The 20,793-nt window shown below is 44.8% G+C and overlaps 1 protein-coding gene across 1 annotated transcript; it reads left to right on the forward strand.

Annotated features, from left to right (window-relative positions):
- Window positions 1–255: 255 nt before the first annotated feature.
- Window positions 256–12,460, forward strand: RPL6 (ribosomal protein L6). Its single transcript, XM_079987278.1, has 7 exons — window positions 256–278; window positions 2,409–2,558; window positions 3,278–3,376; window positions 7,682–7,825; window positions 8,477–8,525; window positions 9,680–9,864; window positions 12,257–12,460. Exons 2-7 carry the CDS (start codon window positions 2,409–2,411, stop codon window positions 12,407–12,409), a joined length of 780 nt encoding a protein of 259 aa, XP_079843404.1. The 5' UTR covers window positions 256–278; the 3' UTR covers window positions 12,410–12,460.
- The last annotated feature ends 8,333 nt before the right edge of the window (window positions 12,461–20,793 follow it).

Raw genomic sequence — 20,793 nt, forward strand, 5'->3', positions numbered from 1 at the left:
GCAAATTCTTTGCTAAGGATCATTAGGCAAGGAATTGATATCATGCCTATCTATGCTCCTTTCGGAATAGCAGCTACGACCACAAAGTTAGTTGGCATCCGGCTGTCTCGGGAGACAATAGCGGAGTGAGCCTTTGGGGCTGAAGTCAAACTGTGGGACGGTTACAGCGCAGTAGACTACATCCCCCAGAGTGCCCTGGGTCGCGCGCGGTGACGTCACGCCCGCTTTCTCTTTTGCGCCGAGGTCCCGGATATTGCCTCTTTTTCCCTTCTCCGAAGGTAAGTATGGCGTCGTGCTGGCTTTTCGCTCCTCAGGCCCGCCGTTATCATCCGCTGCCATCCGCCTTAAAGAGGCACCGAGCGAGGTGCGGGTAGGAGCAGGCTCCTCGGCGGACATGCGGCGGGCGCTGCGAGGCTGTTTTTCTGGTCGGCGGGGTGGGATTCCCCGGCAGGCGCCGCCGGAGTTTTAGGCCGCCGCGGATTCACTCCCTTGGCAGGCCGGTGGTTTGCAGGGGGCTGCCGTATTGCACCGAAGAGGCGCGCGGCTCGGAGGAGGAACACGTGTTGTCACTGTTCTTGGGTGTCTGGCGACGGGTGGGGGGGTGGGGGAAAAGCATCTCCGACCCAACAGGTCGCTTGAAAGGTTTTTCAACGGGAGGAGCTGTCGGCTTCTTAGCCGCACGATCTTGAGTCCTTCCACGAGCTTGCAAATGGTTTTCGCCCTCTGGGGATGGTCGTGGCTACGTGGGAAAGACTTAACGCGTGTCTCAGGTGTTTCTCCAGAGTCGCGCTCGGCCCGTCCTAATCCTGTCTCTTCTAGGCCACGATTTCACCAGCCTCGATGTGTGGCATGTTTTGTGGATGGTCCTTGATTGGTGCATTGGGTTGGGTCTTCGAGCATGAGAAAAGGGTCGTGTGTTCAAGTCCGACCTGGGAATGTCTCTGTAGACCAGTTAGTTGGCCAGGAGTTCTTTGTGACTTTTGTCACCTCCTTACAGCTACTTTTTAAATAGTCAACTGACCTCTGATGCCTTATTTATGAAAAGCAGGAAAGTGCCTATAGGATGCCAGTCGTGAAGTGGGCATTTTGTCTAATATTTTTTAACCTTTTGGACCAGTGGGGAAGAGGCTTGCAGGTTTCCCCATCCAGCGGGTTATTCTTCTGTTCTTATAATTCATTGAGGAGAAGGCTATCAATGGCTACTAGCCATGATAGCTATACTCTGCCTCCACAGTTGGAGGTGAGAGGGCTCTTGTGTTTTGGTCCGGCTTGCAGGCTTCCCACAGGAATGTGGTTGGCCACTTTCAGAACAGGATGGTTCCAGCACGCCCTAGTTATATTCTTAAAACAAGCCTTCCCTCTCCTCTTCTGGGAGACTAGAGCTGTAATTCTACCTAAGCTTGCTTGGGGAAGCTATCATCAATTACTTTGGCATTGTTGTAAATAAATATGCATTGGATCTGACTGTATCTAGCATAGACATCAGCTCAGGGGGTAAGCTTCATGTACAGTGGGGCCTCGCAAGACGAAAAGAATCCGTTCCGCGAGTCTCTTCGTCTAGCGGTTTTTTTGTCTTGCGAAGCAAGCTCATTGATGGATTAGTGGATTAGCGGCTTAGGAAAAGGGGGGGGGAACCCGCAGGAACTCGCAAGACATTTTCGTCTTGCGAAGCAAGCCCATAGGAAATTCGTTTTGCGAAGCACCTCCAAAACGGAAAACTCTTTCGTCTTGCGAGTTTTCCGTCTTGCGAGGCATTCATCTTGCGGGGCACCACTGTACATAAGCTAACTGAAATACAGAGTTAAAAGACCAGAGGGAGACGGTGCAACATATCTAGTGTAGCATAGACATCAGTGGTTCCATGGCCACCATATATTTAATGCACAGGGCAAAATTATTATGGGAACTAAAGTTTACTCCACACAGAGCAAAATTCCCAGCACCTTTAACCAACTACATTTCCCAGGGTTCTTTGGAGGAATTTGTGTGCTTTAAATGTGTGGTTGTGTACGCAGCCAATATTGCAACATAAGTTTTTGTGGACTACAGTCTGCCTCATAATGGATAATTGCCATCACATATGTGTGTGTGTGTGTCAGAGAATATATCTGAAAGTTATGATAACACAAATGGAAGAGGCCTGTTATCATTAAAGAATGTGGTCTTTGTTTTAGTTCCATGCTATTACTGTAGCTTGTGTTTGAGATTTCAGAATTATTCTTCATCTCAGTGAAGCAATGCTGTATTGATTGCAACTGTTGTGTGGTGTTGAGGGCTAGAAACTTTTTTAAAATAAAAAACAAGCTTAAATGTCTTTTTCCATTGTGCGATGCTCCTTTCCTTTTTCTTCTTTCCTTTTTCTTGCTTACGTTCTGCAAATTGCTAATGTTGATTTCTCTGCTTTCTAGATGGTGGGTGAGAAGAAAACAAAGAGGGTTCGGAAGGTTCATGCCAGCCGCAACCCAGTGCTGGCCCGGGGAATCGGGAAGTATTCCCGGTCTGCCATGTATGCTCGGAAGGCGATGTACAAGCGCAAGTACAAAGCTCCAGAAACTAAGGTAAAATAGCAATCTTTCAGAGCTCATAGTAGGTAGAGCTGCATAACTTACAAGCTGCCATTTAACATACAGAACATTTGCTGGTGTGCAGCTTGATGAAGGCTTTTTAAAAGGGCTAGATAAAGTTCATTTTTACCCTGCTGTTCAGTGGAAAAGGAGAAGGAATGAGGAATAAACCCAGCTCAGACACTGGCTCTTATAAGTGTTCTTCCTGGGGTGGGGAGGTGAGCAAGCCCTCTGCAGCATTCTCTTTTTTGACCAATTGTTGGGGCCCTTACTGTGATGTACTTCCTGGGAGGCAGAGTGCACATCCTCCCAGTGGCTCTAGGTCTGATGGCAGATGCCAGAGTTTGCTTTCCTTTAATTCTGCAATTCCTGGGCAACTGATGAGGCTGAATGTTCTTCCACCTGTGAAGGGAGGAAGAGAGCTTGTAGTTGCACCTTCTGTGGCTGTTGAATCTCAATCAGGTTGGTCTCACCGTAATAATAAATTCATATCTCAACAGCTGTTGGCCATGTTGGTGACATTGAACCTCCACATTTAAAGGCAGTGTACCTCTGAATATCAGGTGCCTGGAACAAGCAAGAGGGGAGGGCTCTGGACTGGGCTCAGCTTTTGTGGACTTATCAGAGGCAGCAGAGCTTCTCTTCTGCATTGTATTGAAAGCCAGTTTGCAAATATATTTTTTTAAGTAGTTTGTGTTTTGTTTTGTCTTCAGATAGAAAAGAAGAAAAGAGAGAAAGAGCCAGCTACTATCACGAAACCTGTTGGAGGTGATAAGAATGGAGGCAACAGGGTGGTCAAACTTCGCAAAATGGTAAGAACTTGTCTGTAAGCTGCTGCACTGTAGCAGTTAAGGCTTTCAAGTTTGAATGTGCCAGGTCTAGTCTCAAATTACACCTACGCTGTACACTTGCTAGCTGACCACTTTCCCTCTTCCTGTTGCCACTCCCACGTAGTAAATTGGGAATAAAAAGTAGATCGCAGCAGAATTTTTTTCAGGGGGAGGTGTCAAGCTACAGGTGCTTGCATGTCATCCATTAAGTGCTGCAAATCTCTTATGAATAACTGAGCACAGCAGAAATTAATCAGGCTTGAAAACTCGCTTTGGGGGAGTACATTCTGCCTAGTGGGGGCTGAGTGCAGCCAGGGTGCAGATACAATAGTTGGTTCTTTCATTCTTTTTAGGCATAGCAGATGACTTAATCTGTGGGTGGGTAGGCTGGCTAGTAAAAAAACCAAAAAATTACTTTAGGAAGTTCACAGTGCTATAGTTGTCTTCAAATAGCTTAATTTTTCCTCTCAAAGAAATTTGGCTGCTTCAACAGTCTGTATGGCATGACTGGGCCTTGGGTAGATCAGAATCTACTGGTAAATCTATGGAGAATTTGCAATAGGTTGGCAAGGGCTTTAGGTTCCCAAGTACCCTACTGGACAACAAAACCACTTTTGGGCTACTGAAGTGAAGTAAATGAACCAGGAGTGGGCTTTTGCATGGAATCATTCTGAGCTCCATTCCACCCTGTTAACGGTACTGAAAGCAAATTCTTTGGCTCAGAATGTGCTAAGAGGCACCCTGTTTTTAAATGATTATTAATACTATTTTTATAAAACAAGAAAGGTGAATCAAAGGGAGGAGGAATGCAGCAATGTGTATCCACACATAAACAAGCATTTTCCAGCTCACAGTGCTGCTCCAAGCAGACAGATTTAGATACACAGCAATATACTTCTGATTACAAAGAAAGTCAGCTTAGGCATATACAGTTCAATAGATGCTCGCTATCCAGAACTTGCTCTCTTGTGACAGGCTGCACATACAGATACAAGTGTTTCAGCAAGGTTCTCACTCTATTACTTGCTTAACAGTTGGCAAGAGTTTGTCCATCTGGTGTTATAGGATCAATCCCTTTGCAGTCATGAGGGCCCTTGGATTCCTTCGTATGTTGTCTGTTAGCTTGCACGACAGAATGTAGTTCAGAATTATAAAGAGGCAACCATGCTTTCTATCCTGTGCTACTGAACTATTATATTTATATCTTTTTTTTTATTAAATCTTTATTAATTTGAACTAAGAAAAATCAAAACGCAATGACATTTAATACAGACACAAAGTAAGAAAATAAAGAAGAAAGAAAATAAAAAGGAAAAAAAGAGAAGGAAAAAACCCCCCACATAATCCTATACAGTCATACCTCGGGTTACACCCGCTTCAGGTTGCGTTTTTTTGGGTTACAGACTGCCAAAACCCGGAAGTACCGGAATGGGTTACTTCCGGGTTTCGGCGGTCGCGCATGCGCAGAAGCGCTAGATTGCGCTTTGCACATGCGCAGAAGCGCCAAATCACAACCCGCGGGTTGCGAACGCTGTGGGGTGCGAACGTGCTTCCCGCACGTATCACGTTCGCAACCCGCAACTGTATAGGATTATGTGGGGGGTTTTTTCCTTCTCTTCCCGCACGTATCACGATACGCAACCCAAGCGTCCACTGTACATTTCATATATTTAAATGCCATATCATATTTACAAACTCACAAAAAAGAACAAAAACATTACTATAAATCAGCTAAAAAAGGCTTCCAAATATTTTCATATACTATATCTATTCTTTCCTTTATAATGCACAATCTCAAATTAACTTACCGTATTTTTCGCCCTATAGGACGCACTTTTCCCCCTCCAAAAATGAAGGGGAAATGTGTGTGCGTCCTATGGGGCGAATGCAGGCTTTCTCTGAAGCCTGGAGAGCGAGAGGGGTCAGTGCGCACCGACCCCTCTCGCTCTGCAGGCTTCGCGGACCTCTCCGCAAGCCGCGGGAGTGCTCCCGCTGCTTGCGGAGAGTTGCCTGCATGCCGAAGCCTGCGCGCGCTGAGCTCAGCGCGTCCAGGCTTTGCGGACCTCTCCACAAGCAGCGGGAGCCAGCGCTGGGCTCCCACGGCTTGCAGAGAGCTGCCTGTTTGGGGGCTGGGGCGGGGGAAGCTCGGGCCTCCCCCGCCCCAGCCCCGCGACTGGGGGGGGGGGAATAATTTTTTCCCTTTATTTTCCCCCCAAAAAACTAGGTGCGCCTTATGGGATGGTGTGTCCTATAGGGCGAAAAATACGGTAATTAATTTCGTATGTCCGAACATAATATCATTTCCACCTTTTATGTACAAGAATCACTCTAGTTCTGCCAGGAGATTCTTATTCTTACAATAATTTTTTAGATATTCTTTAAATATTCTCCATTCTTTATATACATTCTGTTTAGATTGATCTCTTACTCTCCCTGTCATCTTTGCTAGCTGTAGATATTCTATCATTAGGGCTTGCCACTCTGCTATTGTAGGTATTGAATTTCTTGCCACTAATATTCTGGCTGCCGTTGCTGCATACATGAACAATGTTTTTATATTTTTTCCTATTTCTGTTGGAAATATGCCTAGAAGGAGGGTTTCTGGTCTTTTTTAAAAATTAAGTTTAAAAACCATTCTAAGTTCATCATAAATACCGTATTGTTCCAGAAGTCTTGGATAACTATGCAGTTCAACCTCATATGCAAATAAGACGCCATCTCTTATATTTATATGAGGCAGGCACCTTCAGTGGTACTCTTCAGCACCTGCTAAAGAGACATGTTTTCTTATAAAGTTGGTACAGGTTTTAATCTGTTTTTAGTCTGTTTCACTTTTTGAAGGTCTTAAATTATTGTTAATTTTTCTTATAATTTTATTTGCAAACTACTTTGAAGTATTTTATAACAAGTGGTGTGTAAAGTAAATACCATACATGCCTAAGATACTTTGGTTCTTTATCCCTTCTGTTTCCTGTTTTCGATTTTGTTGCTCACTTCATTTTGTATCTGTTGAAAAACAGAATAAAATAGTTAATAAAAAATGAATTAAAGCAGTATTTAGTGGTGTATTATTGAAACCTATAGCCCCTTCACAAAAGAAAGCAATTACATGATATGACAAAATTGTATGTGCCAAATTTGCCTGATCTGTGCAGAATCGCCAGCTGATAGCCAACTTAGTAATATTGGATCAAGTGTAATTTTAAGTCTGACTGAAACCTTCATCTGAACTAGTGAGCACAATGCTTGTGAACACTTAAGTACAATAGTAGCATAGCCTCTGTTCTTTAATTCTACTTATGTGTCTTTTGCACCTGACGGGCTATATCTTGGGGTTCTGCTGAAAGGGAAATCAGTTCCCATGAGCCTGAAATCTGCCCCCTTCCCCCGCTGTGTGCAGGAAGGGGAATAGCATGATAATGGGAACACATCTGGACTTGACTAATTAGGAATGATACAGTGGCCTGCTGCTGTAGCATCATGATTGTGCAAAGTGTGTACGGATGATCACAGGTGGTCTGCATAAATGTTTCTAGCTGTTGCAGGTGACACTTGAATCAAAACAACTGCCTGCTTATTCTCTTGTTTAAGCCATGGGGGGGGGGGCAGGAAGATTTGTCCCTTTGGGTATTGTCAGACTCTATCTGCCATTTACCCCAAACTGCATGATCAGTGAGTGTTTGCAGTCCAACAGACAAGTGGCAGGCCACACCTGCTGTAAAGTATAAGTGACAGCTGAATGTTTTAAATCCTTGTGTGGTGAATGCTCACCTAATGTTCTTCCTTTGTAATAAGATACATTCCTACCATGCAAATAAGCTCAAAAACAAATTGAGATAAAAAAAACCAACAAATTGAGATTTGTGCAGAGAATTAAACATTGCATTATCAATTTTCACCATTTCTGTGCAAAGTAGAAAAGGGCCCTTATCTGTGCAGGTGTCCACCTGTCTGATTTTGTGCTCTGTAGGGGTGTTGTCTGTCTTTGCTTTGATATGTTTAAAGACAGATGAAGGGAAAACTTCATAGGCAGCTTTCTTTAATTGCATCGGTGCTGTGATGCTTTGCTGCACAAGAACACATTCAGATCTATAGATTTCAGAATTGGTTGCATACATGCCAGCACCGTACGCTGGAGAGGCTGCTAGACCTTTTGGCTGTTGGGCAAACACATGGCTGGGATTTTTCCACATCAAGCATTAAAAGTGTCAAGAATGAGTTCTTGGAAGAAAGGGGGTGCTGAAGTCAAAACTAGACTGCGAAAGCTAATAATTCCTCTCCTTTCAGCCAAGGTACTACCCAACAGAAGATGTTCCCCGCAAACTCCTGAGTCATGGCAAAAAGAATTTTGCCCTACACAAGAGGAAGCTGCGGGCTTCAATAACCCCAGGAACTGTTGTGATCCTTCTCACTGGTCGCCACCGAGGCAAGGTAAGGGGAACTCTATGAATGACCCTTATGCTGAGCCATTATCTGCTTTTCTAAAACTACCAGCAGTTCACAAACCATGGCTTCAGATTGTGGTTGTTAGCAGTAAGCGAGCCAAAGTTCAGCTATGGGCAGATTTCAGACATAAGGTTAAACCATAAAGGTAAAGGGAGCCCTGACCATTAGGTCGAGTCGTGGCCGACTCCAGGCTTGCGGCGCTCATCTCGCTTTATTGGCCGAGGGAGCTGGCGTACAGCTTCCGGGTCGTGGCCAGCACGACTAAGCCGCTTCTGGCGAACCAGAGCAGTGCACGGAAACGCTGTTTACCTTCCCGCCTATTTATTTACTTGCACTTTGACGTGCTTTCAAACTGCTAGGTTGGCAGGAGCAGGAACCGAGCAACGGGAGCTCACCCCGCCGCAGGGATTCTTAAGGCAGCCCTGTTCAGGGAAGTTTTTAATATGTAATGCTGTATTGTTTTTAACACTGATTGGGAGCCGCCCAGAGTGGCTGGGGAAACTCAGCCAGATGGGCGGGGTATAAATAATAAATTATTATTATTATTATTATAAGGTTAAACCATAGTTTAGCATTATTTGCAGGTGATTGGTGTTCCTTCACCCTATTTACAAACCACCTCTGTCTTGTTTCTAGCGTGTGGTCTTTCTGAAGCAGCTTGGAAGTGGTCTGTTGCTTGTAACAGGTAAGCTAACCTTACATCAACAGCTAGGTCCTATAACATTTGCTTTCCTATAATCTCTGCTCACCTGGATTAACTATTTGATGCATTTTGTATGTTGGGATTCTTAAATAAATTTCATTTCCTTCATTAAAACAAATACAGGGGTGAAAGTAGTGGATATAGTATGTACACCTCAAATATTACCACAATAGTAAACACATAGAGCTCTCTGACCTATTCAAGGAACTTTGCTAACTAGTTGTAAACCTTACACCAGGCATGGGGGACCTGTCACCCTGCAGATGTTGATGAACTGTGGACCAAGCTGGCTATGGCTGGTGGTGGTTCAGAGTCCAGCAATACCTGGAGGACCATGCAACAGCCCCTAAAGGTAAATCACTATTATCCCACATGATGTGAGTGCAGGGGCTGAGTTTGAGAAAGAGTTCCATTTGGTGACTTCGTGCCAGGGGCAAGGTTCAAACTGGGGACTTGCTGATTCATAGCTATACACACTTGGGAACAAATTCTGTGGAACGGATATCCGAATAGACTTGTAGCACTCTGGTTATCTCTCAAATAAATTTCTTACAGTAAACAAATCATGGAATCCCACTATTGTGTGGTGAATCTTAATGGATTTTACCCCTCATATCCCTCAGTGTGCACTGTTTTAGAAAGTACTGTGCAAAAAGCAGTAAATGTCACACCCAAACCTGACAAATGGCACTTCCAGGATTACTTTCAAGACCCAAAGAAACCACACCCCAACAATATCTTGTGCCTCTTCTGAGTTCTATTTCTGTTTCCTTTTTTACCCTGAAAGCCACTCTGGAAGTTCTTGAACCAAGGTGGGGTAGCAGGTACTTGGCAATAAATATGTATACTTTTTTCTTTTTCTTTTTTTTTTTTAAGTGTGTTTTCCTGTCATTCCCAGGCTGTTCTGCCAGTTTCCTGTGCTGGCTGCATTTTTCTTGAGAGTATAGAATAGCTGGGTTCGTTTGTTTTGTTTTTCTTGGGGGTTGTTTTTCTTGGGGGTTTTCAATTGATTCCTTTGAGCAGAGCAGCAGCGTTGTGTCCCACTTGAATGGCAGGAAAACACATACCAGCCGGGATTTTTCCTGGTGCCTCAAGGTCACCATATGTCATTCACTTGTCCTGTGTCTTTCCTGCAGGTCCCCTGACCATCAACCGGGTCCCCCTGCGCAGGGCTCACCAGAAGTTCGTCATTGCCACTTCAACCAAGGTTGACATCTCCAGTGTGAAACTTCCAAAGCACCTCAGCGATCTTTACTTCAAGAAGAAGAGGCTGCGTAAACCCAAACACCAGGAGGGGGAAATTTTTGACACTGAGAAAGAGGTGGGTGTGTTTTCTGGGCGAATGAGATGGGCCAAAGCGTGTGTGTCTCTTGAGCACCCACAATGAAATGCTCTCCGAGTTAGCAAATCTTGGAGAAAAACAGATGTACAGTGGTACCTTGTGTTAAGTACTTAATTTGTTCCGGAAGTCTGTTCTTAAACTGAAACTGTTCTTAACCTGAAGCACCACTTTAGCTAATGGGGCCTCCCGCTGCTGCCGCACTGCCGGAGCACGATTTCTGTTCTCATCCTGAAGCAAAGCTCTTAACCCGAGTTACTATTTCTGGGTTAGCAGAGTCTGTAACCTGAAGCGTATGTAACCTGAGGTACCACTGTAGATTTGCAGACCACAAAATCTTTGTAGTGACTCTTGGGGGACTGCTGAACAGGAGAAGTGAGTCCAGCATTGTGCATTTGACTGTTGTGCTGGTGTTAGTGTGATATATGCAGTTTTGTCCAGCTTTGGGGCCCTTTGCATGTTTTGGATTCCAGCTCCCACTTCCCTGGCTAGCAATTATGGGAGATGTAGTCCAGCAAAATATGGGGGCCTGACATTAGCACAGTTGGGCTGCCTACCTCCTTCAGAAAAAGACTTGCCTTCCACAAATAAATAGGATCAGATTTTAGGTGCAGATTTTATCCTAAGCTTGCAATAAACAAAATACCTTCTGTGGCAGGGGTGAGCAAACTTTTAGCAGGGAGCCGGTCCACTGTCCCTCAGACCTTGTGGGGGGGCCGGACTGTATTTTTTTGGGGGGGGGGAGGAATGAACAAATTCCTATGCCCCACAAATAACCCAGAGATGCATTTTAAATAAAAGCACACATTCTACTCATGTAAAAACGCACTGATTCCTGGACCGTCTGTGGACTGGATTTAGAAGGCGATTGAGACACATCCAGCCCCCAGGCCTTAGTTTGCCTACCCATTTTCTATGGGGATTCATTGGCTTGCAGAGCTCATGCTCATCTGCTACATTTTTATTTATTTATTTTTTACAGAAAAATTAGCCTTTAATCAGATTGCTTGGTTGGGAAGGAGGGCAGCCCAAGCCCAGCACACAAACACCACTGCTTCCTGCTGTCCTGTGCCCAATTCTTTTTCCTAGACCACGACATACACACAGGTGTGCCGGTACAGGAAGTGAGCTTCCCACCATAGATGGGGAAATAGCAGCCTCTGCTGCTGCTCCCCACCCCTAAGGGAGCTTTTGACAAACAGGAGTTTCAGAAACATTTTGTGAAATGGCATTGGCAAGCGTGTAGAGAGGAGGTTTTGCTATTTCCCCCCCCCCCAGTAATATTTATTCAAATTTTCCAAAAAAAAAATTACAAAAAGGAACACAGAATACAGAAACACAACATATCCAAAAGAAAAGTAAAATAAAAAGATAAAAAAGCAAGAAACAGAAAAAAAGAAAAACAGAAAAAAAGAAAGAAAAAAAGAATACAATCAAAGAAACCAACCTTAATATAGTTCCCTTTCTTAACTTATTTCCTTGACCTCCTCACACCTCCCCTCTTTGTATTCTACTTCAAATAGATATTTCAGCAAATCCTTCATCCTTGTTTTTATCATTATAACTTATCTTAATATACTGTAATTTTCCATTCTCTCTTTTACCAATTAGCCACCCACTTTTAGTTTATTTAATCTTATTTCTCATTTAAGACTTACATATCTGAACTTATTCTCTTAAGACGTTTCCCCTGAGATCATAGAAATTCCATTCCACGATTTTCCCATCTCTCATTAAAAGAAGAAAAAGAAAAAAGATATACACTTTAGATTCCCAATTTTTCTTTCACCAACTCCCCTCCCCGGTCTCGGCCCCTACCAACAGTTCCATCAACCCGGAGATCTTAAGTCCGAGGCTCTTAGCTCTCTTTCATGTCCCCTCTGCCGATCTTTTTGATAGTCTTTAGTGTTAAAAGACAAATCTCGGGGGAGCTCCAACCCAACAGTAGTCATATACCTTCTTAGCAAGTCTTCCAGGCTTCCATAGTTGAAGGTAGGGCCCATAGAATATTTCAAATCTTGTTTCACATTCCTTCCAAATCCAAAGGCCCCAAAGACTCCAATCTCCACCTGGCTCAGACTCGCAACCCAAAAGTTACCCGATCCCCACTTAGGGTGATCTCTCCATCCCTCATTTTCCACCCCAAGCCAGGCTCTCACCTCCAAAGACTGGCTTCTCCTAGTAGCAATCAGAGGTTTTGCTATTTTAAAAAGAATTAAATGTCACCGCTATATTGAAGTAGTTCTTTGCATCCTGGTCCACAACAGCTGTCTAGAGGAAGCGGGAGGTGTTGTAGGCCCTGGGGAGGCTCCCTGTTAAAGCAAAGGGCACTAAAGGGTGAACAAATGATTGATGTGCTGTCCTGCTTTTTCAGAAATACGAGATAACGGAGCGACGCAAGGCGGACCAGAAGCACGTGGACTCCCAGCTCTTGCCCATCATCAAGAAGGTGCCTCAGCTGCGAGGCTATTTGCGTTCAACATTTTCGCTTTCCAATGGCGTTTATCCTCACAAATTGGTTTTCTAAATTGCCTGGAGACACCACAGTAAAGTTTGGAGAAAAATGAACCCTACAAAATAGTTTTACTGGTCGTACTTCCTTTCTGTAGAATTTAATTCTGCTTTATCTTGACTTAAACAGCTAACTATCTGAATACTCTTTTGCGGGGGCTGGATGGAGGAAGGTGGATGGTGTGGGATTTCTTTTGGACAGTTGGTTAGCCGAGGGAGCTGTACCAGAAGTTATTTTCCTTGGGTTTTCATTCTCAGTAGACCTACGCTGGGAACCAGCAGTCTCCTTACGGATGGCACTCTTCCCAAGTGCCCTCCTTCCATTTTGAAAATCTGCAGGCCTTTTTCAAGTGGGCATGGTCAGAATTCTCACACTCTCATTTCAGTAAACTGAAGGAAAGTCTCCATGGGTGATTCAATAAGGAGCAAGGGAGCTTTGGCCTTTGTGGGCTGTGTGCCTACATTTCCCCAAAATTGCAGTTTGAGACCTGACCCTGAGGGTTTTAACATCACAACCACACATTGCGTCCTTTGCTATTTATACATATATTGTATACATTGCATTTAATTCTGGGTTTTTCTTTTGTCTCAATACCTAAACATGATGTAGCATATTGCGGGTATCTGTAAAGAGTGAGATAACGGCTGGTTGAAGAATCTTCCTTTGTTATCTATTTGTTCAATAAGATTTATATGCTGCATAAAGGTAAAGGACCCCTGACAGTTAAGTCAAGCCGTGAACGACTCTGGGGTTGCGGCACTCATCTAGCTTGACTGGCCGATGGAGCCGGCGTTTGTCCTCAGACAGTTTTCCTGGGTCATGCAGCTGGCATGACTAAGCCGCTTCTGGCGAAACCAGAGCAACACACGGAAACACCATTTACCTTCCCACCGGAGCGGTACCTATTTATCTACTTGCACTTTTTGGGGGTGCTTTCGAACTGCTAGGTTGGCAGGAGCTGGGACTGAGCAACAGGAGCTCACCCCGATGTGGGGTTTCGAACTGCTGACCTCCTGATGGGCAAGCCCGAGAGGCTCAGTGGTTTAAACCACAGCGCCACCCGTTTAATTGTTGAAAAAAATCTCAAAGGGGAAAGACTGATTCCATGCGATCCTGCTTAGTTTACAAGGCCAGCAGTGTCTTTGTAGCAGATCAAGAAGTGAAGGAGATAAGACTTCACAGCTGCAGTGGAAATCTCTGCACTTCAGTACACCAGGGGTCTGAATTGTGCAGAGGGAGGGGCTGTACCTGCGAGCTATTAAAATGAGGGCCTTTAGTGGTACCAGTGTTAGTCATACTCAGGGTAGACCCATTGCAGTGGGCCTACTCAAGGTGTGGCTACCACTGAATACTGTCCATTGCCTTTTCTTTTCTCTTCACATCAACTCTGCCTTCATGCTTTCACCGTGTTCCAGCAGTCCAGCTCTCCACCATAGAACATGATTTAAATGCCAAAGTGTGGCTGGCCACAATTTGTCAGTAGAGGGAGCTGGTGTGTGTAGTGTTTCGTTGCCAGTGCACCTTCAAGAAGTAATCTATTAAAACAGGGCAGCCCAACAACTCATACCAAGCGGGCAGCAAGAATAATTTGACACAGAACCCACAGGCCACACACGGAATTAAATTTCCATATCGTTAATTATAAAGTGTTTGCAGTATAGTTGATATTTAATATACATGATATATTTATGTACATATAACTACGTAACTAATAGATTTAATTTATTTATTAAACAAGTTTAATACACAAACACAGGGTGTGTCACTGGCAAAGAAAGATGCACAGCACAGAAATGCAGAAGAACCCAGGATCAGGGTTTGTGAGAGAATCTGACTCTTGAAATCCCACCTGAGGAAGATCTGAGGTCCGGTAGCCCTGAAACAATTGCCACCATGTCCCATCTCTCCCACTCAGTTGCAGTCCAGACTACCTCTCTCCTTGCCCATCCTGGAGAGGATGGAGGGAAGAGGCAGAAAGTCACAGATCCAAGATCCCCTTTCCTTACCAATATATGTGTGGTTTGGATGTGAGACATTAGAATTGGGGGTCTTAAAAATCTCCCCCTTGCCAGTCTAAAAGCAGGAACCTGAGTTTCCTCTTTCCCACCAGCTGGTTTTTCTGTACAGCTGAGATCTATCTACCCTAACTGCCCCCAACCTCCACTACTACCTGCCCCACTGGACCTGCATCTCTAGATCCCAGCACTGGGAACCATGAGGAGTGCCCCCAACACAACCAGTAGCAACATCACCATCACCACATCTCTGCAGTATGGCCAAAGCTGAGAGTCCTTTTAAGAATATCTTTCTCTGGAAAGGGAACCTTTGGCCCTGCAGATGTTGGCTCCATCAGCCCCAACTCACATGGCCAATAGGGTGAATGGGATCTGGAGTTGAACAACAGCTGCAGCAGAGGTTTCTTCAATTGCCCCTGCTGTGTTTTGCGTTGTAGTTTTCCCCCTGCCTGATACTTTTGAGGGGAGAAAACTCGAGTTCTCCCTGATTCTGCACATTCTTTGGTAGGGACCATGGCATTTATGGTTTTAGGCACAGTTTTGGTTCCCAATATGAGGGTGGGACTCTGTAGCCTTCCACTTGAAGTACAACTCCCACTATCCCTGGGAGCTGATGCAACAGGGGTCCGACAGCATCCAAAAATAACTTATCCTTTGACTTTATGCTCTGCAAGAGATGGGCTTCCCGCCATTCAGAAACGCTTCACTTTTTAGCAGTGTGGTTTAATCTGTAAAATTGTGAAGACATCCTCCAATTGGGATGATTGGCAAAATCAAGGTAAACACTGCCAGAAATTGTGTGAACACATAGATGGCTCTACATGGACAATCATTTCAAGTAATCTGCTTTTTTTGAGTTTTGGCTGCTGCCCAGTTTAGCTGACTCATTGCTTTTCGCCGAGCACAGAATGGCTACGATCCTCCCCACCACTACCACCCTCCTCTCCAGCCTTGGGACAGCTAATAGAAAATGTTAGAAAGGTATCTGCTTCCAAAAATAGATGCAAAAACTCCCTGGTGTACTTCATTAGCATCAGATCTGCCTTTGGCAAAACATCTCCCTTAAAACAGCAATCGAGAGGGCAAAGGGATGGAGGAGGAAGGCTGAATTGTCTGAGGAAGCAGTGGGAGGAAAGCTTTGGGTCAGAGCACAGAAAAAGAGCAGCTAAATTATTTTTCGAGTTAGTGTAATTGGTTTCGGTAGTCAACAGGGAGGAAATGTGCTATGGAGCACTTCTTAAAATTTCTATTTGATCACCTACAAGTAAAAGTGGACATACTTCAGCTGTGAGCCCACTAAGCACAGTTTTGGTTCAAGAGTGGATTGCTGGGCAGGAAAGGATTGGATCTGCCTATCACATCTTTATATGTGCACACTGGGTGATGTCCACTGTGAGTCACACTCAATCACCCAGTGGTTGCAAGGTGAGTATCTTGCATCTTTACAACAGGAGATACAGGGCAAGGGCCGGCGCCTGAATACAACCCTTAAGTCATAAATAAAATGATGTAATGAGCTGATGTTGCCATGTTTGACGAGTCCAGAAAGTTACGCTATCATTCAACTAGGAACGAACATTAGCAGGATTATTTGAATGAGGCCCTTGTTAGTCATTATTAGATACACACATAACACCTTTAATTTGAGAATTTCAAGGGCAAATAAGTTGAACCTCATAGGCTGCCTGTGTTGCTTTATAGCAGGAAAACTCAAAATATCCAAGCATGAATAAAGATTCAAATACTGTAGAACAATCATGTTTGATAAGAGTAAGAATTGAGAGCAGTAGAAGAGCCTGATGGATCAGGCCCATTTAGTCCAGCATCCTGTTCTCACAGTGGATGAACAGATGCCTATTATGGGAAACCAGCAAGCAGGACCCAAGCACAAGGACGCTTTCCCTTTCTGTGGTTTTCAGCAACTGATACTCAGAAGCATTGCTGCCTCTGACCGTGGATGGATAGCATTGCTACCATGTCTAGAAGCCAGCAATAACCATCAATTTCTCAAATACTCTTAAAGTCATCCATGCCAGTGGGTCTCTTCCGAACCTGTATGGGAGGCTAGAATCTATGGGGGAAGCTTGTTGAACCAGCCAGGCTGGTTCTTTTGTTCCTTTGCCTTAGCTGCTCAGCCAAGTACCTGCCATTCACATCTTTAAAGACTGCTCTGTTGCCATAGAGACATTGGTGGACCCACCTCAGCTGGCTGGATATGCCTTCCACAATTGGCCAAGGAGGGGCTGTGTATTAGAGTTTTGTGTGATGATGCTTGGAAGCTGGAGACAAAGAGACATGTCTGCTCCATGCTGGAGCCAAAGACACCAGAGTTTCCATTGACCTTCATTCCAAGGTAACTGAAGCCCAGGCCGGTGCTGAGGCCCATGGAGTCCCTGGCCATTCAGAGATTGGGCTTGCATGCTGCAACAGTGTATAGAGTCCTATAAAGGATGTGAAATTGCCACTCAACTTGGAGTAATAAGACTACTAGCACATAAGCAGTCATTGAAAACCTGTTCCCAGAAGCCAAAACCCATCCTGCAACTCTTCATGCCATACAAATGACACCAGTTAGGAACTCGGCTAAATAATAATAACAGAGGAAATGGCTTGACACTCCTGTCAACACACAGGAAGTGCATGGGAATGAATCAGTGTGGAGCATCTTGGCTGAGAACCATGCTATGCGCTATAGATGAGTCATGACATAGGTTGTTGCTAACTAAGGTTACCAGGTCAGGAGCATTTGAGACACTGAAATTTCAGGTCCCAAACCAGAGACCTATAGGTGCTCCCTAGTGATATAATTGTGGCCATCCCTGGTGATTCTTCTTCTGTGCTCCCTCCCATTACTGAGCCCTGGAGACAGAGGTTAATTGGGGGGGGGCAGAGAAGTACAGACCCCCACCCAGACTGAGAGCATATGCAATAATTTGCAGTTGACTCCTGCCAGACTGAAACTTGCAAGCTGCATGCAGTCGTCTAAGAAAAAATGTTTAATGCACTCTCACCCACCTGGCAATGCAAGACCTCTCTCTGCCACCTGGAGGGATCAAGGAAAACTTGGGTTCTTCATGTCACCCCTAGAGGTCTGGCAACCCTACTGTATAATCTGGTCCCGGTTTGGCCAGTAAACTAATAGCACTACTGTAAGGTAACCTTTTTCTGGTCTTTATTTTTTTGTTTGTGCCTTGCAGACTACATCACTTACTGAGAAAGAGAAAGGAGTTGATAGGATTTATATAAAAAGGTCTACGGTTGTATAATAAATCTTATTGTTGCTGATTTGTATAAAACTTAACAATTTAATGCAATACCTCCCTTCCCCTGAAAGCCGCATGTGCAATAATAGCTGGGGAAATGTGCTTTGAGGCATTTTGGGTAGCCCACAGCCTTCTGTGAGATTAAAATAGAACAGGGGTGGGATCTGCCAGCCAATCTTAGCTGGACAGAGGGTCCAGGTTGGCCCACAAGGTCATTTTCCCCAAATCACGGCAACCTGCCCATCAACTGACATCACTCGTTGTGTCATCTGATGAGGAGGGGGGGGGAGGGTTAAATCAGGCATTGGTTGAGCACTCCTGTTCCTAGCAGGCAACAGCAGCATACAGCCATAGCAGTAGGATTTAACTCCCCACTTATCAGCTGATGAATGGTGGTGAAATCTTGCTCAGTTCAGCAGGTTTCTATGCAAATTCCTTTTGCATCGCTGGGGCTGATGGGAGTTCTGAGCCCAAAACATCTGGAGGGCACCAGATTGGCAAAGGCTGGTTTAACCCACTGGGCATCAGGGACAAAGGAAGGAATGCTGAGTGATTAACTTACACAATTTCAAAGATTGGGCTCTGCCAAAATGCATCTCACCTTTCCAACTTGAGCACTAATTTGCACATTCTCATTAATAAAATGCCAATAACTATTATATTTCCCTCTTGCACCCCACTTTTCATCACTCAGGTACTGCTTGTCTTGCATTTATCTCAAATAACTTCACTCAAGTTTCTCTCATAATATATACTGTGTATAAAAATACGTTGTAATATGACACCGGCTATTTTTTATTTTCCTGTATATTTCTGGCTTCAGACAATTGCCTCGGAAAGACTGCATTCCCTCTGCCTCTGGGAGAGAGTCTTGCAGAGCAATAAGCCTGTTATCAGATGGCACTTTGGAGATTTGTAAAGCAATTTAAGCAAAGCAGGATGAAAAAACTATCTAAGGCACCTGATTCTATTGCAGGATCGGTTCTGCTGTGTATTGGAAAGAGTCCCGACATTCTTACATACATACTAACAGCAGCCCCCTCAATTGCAATAGCATGAGATGAAGGGTCCTGGAAATTGCCAGTGCAATAATAATAATAATAATAATAATAATAATAATAATTTATTATTTGTACGGGACGCAGGTGGCGCTGTGGGTTAAAGCCTCAGCGCCTAGGGCTTGCCGATCGAAAGGTCGGCGGTTCGAATCCCTGCGGCGGGGTGCGCTCCCGCTGCTCGGTCCCAGCGCCTGCCAACCTAGCAGTTCGAAAGCACCTCCGGGTGCAAGTAGATAAATAGGGACCGCTTACCAGCGGGAAGGTAAACGGCGTTTCCGTGTGCGGCTCTGGCTTGCCAGAGCAGCGATGTCACGCTGGCCACGTGACCCGGAAGTGTCTCCGGACAGCGCTGGCCCCTGGCCTCTTAAGTGAGATGGGCGCACAACCCCAGAGTCTGTCAAGACTGGCCCGTACGGGCAGGGGTACCTTTACCTTTACCTTTATTATTTGTACCCTGCCCATATGGCTGTATTTCCCCAGCCACTCTGGGCAGCTTCCAACAAAGATTAAAAATACCAGTACATTAAAATGTCACACATTAAAAACTTCCCTGAACAGGGCTGCCTGTTCAGCAAGAAGATATTGAAGTGTGAGAGGAAGACCTAGAAACCAAAGGCACAGGAGGAAAGGATGGCTTTGAAGTGCAAGGAGGAATCTAGCTAATTTAGGACTACCATCCTTCCTCTGGAAGATGGAAGACTTGAAACCTAACCAGACTTACTTATCTGGGAATAAGCCTGTATGAAAACCAGTCATCTTGTGTAAGGCAGGCTTAGTCATTTGGCACTGTTTGAAACATCTAGAAAGTTTCGTTTAGTGATGCTGAGCTAGAAATAAGAAAGGAATTGAGTATAGAACACGATAGGGAAACCATCACAAATGGGAAAATAAATGATCAGAAGCCATTCTAAACCAGGAACGATGACATCAACTTAGAGCAAAATCCTGCCTTTTCCAGGTGTTTTATTATGACTCCCATGGACTGACAAAGCCTTTCCAAAACCAGACAAGAGATAAATAATAAAAGTTTATGATAATACTAATAGTGATAATAATTTTATTATTTTTACCCCACCCACCTGGCTGGGTTTCTAGGGTTTACAGCATATATAAAACATATGAGGCTCAAACCTGCAACCTTGGCATTATCAGCACCACACTCTAACTAACCAGCCACCCAGGCTGACAAGAATTTTTAAAGGTGGCATATAAAAAGGGGGACAGGATTTATTGGTTTGTTTGTTTTTTGTTTTGCTTTTGTTTTTGTTTTTATTACGTATCTGGTGTTTTTATCTTGTGTTTTGAACCGCCCTGAGATCTACGTGTGAAGGACGGTATACGCATTTAACGAACAATAGAAATACTAAATGAAAATGTAAAACGTATGCCCATTTACACAAACGGGGTGATCGGAACTTTGAAATACGTAACTTATTTACAACCCGTTTGGCTGAGGAGAGCCGTTTTGTGGGTTATGAGACTCTCTAGGAACCCTGGAAGGATATAATAGTATTGTAAAATCAATAATAATGTCGGTGATGACAGCTAAGCGACGAAAGGACAAAAGTTTTATTATTTGCGCTGAGGGGCATGTACCCTGTGAGGTGACAGAGACATATTTGGAAGCTCCTTGAGGGCAGGGACCCTCTGCTCTTTGCTTATGAAGCTCTGCCACACGCTATGTACACACGGAGTAGGTACAAGCAGCGAGGACGACGGTTCGGTGGAGAGGGAGAGAGACAAAGAACTCTCCCCCTTGGGCCAAGCCGAATTTTTTTTAATTTTCTGAGGGAAATTAAAAAAGCAAAGAAGCGAAGCCGCCGCAAGGAGAGCAGGCAGGAGGCGCCTGAGGGGGGAGAGAGGTGGGCGGAGCCAACCGGCTCGAAAGGGGGCGGGCTCCTTATTCCCTGGCGGCCAGTGAGCGGCCCGGTCGTCGATGTCGTCGTCGCCGCCGCTCTTTCCCCCCTCCCTTTCGGAGCGCGCGCACCTGTCAGTCACTCCCGCCCGCTGGCCGCGGCCTCCCGCTTCGCTCCCCTCGCTCTCTTTCTATCACGGTTCGGCGC

The sequence above is a fragment of the Podarcis cretensis genome (assembly GCF_951804945.1).
Source record: "Podarcis cretensis genome assembly, chromosome: 8".
In the NCBI taxonomy this organism is placed as follows: Eukaryota; Metazoa; Chordata; class Lepidosauria; order Squamata; family Lacertidae; genus Podarcis; species Podarcis cretensis.

Excerpts from the sequence above, each read along its gene's own strand:
- RPL6 (XM_079987278.1), top strand. The coding sequence starts at position 2,409 with ATGGTGGGTGAGAAGAAAACAAAGAGGGTTCGGAAGGTTCATGCCAGC. Across the intron at positions 3,377-7,681 it reads TGGTCAAACTTCGCAAAATG|CCAAGGTACTACCCAACAGA; the intron begins GTAAGAACTTGT and ends CTCTCCTTTCAG. Across the intron at positions 9,865-12,256 it reads TTTTTGACACTGAGAAAGAG|AAATACGAGATAACGGAGCG; the intron begins GTGGGTGTGTTT and ends CTGCTTTTTCAG.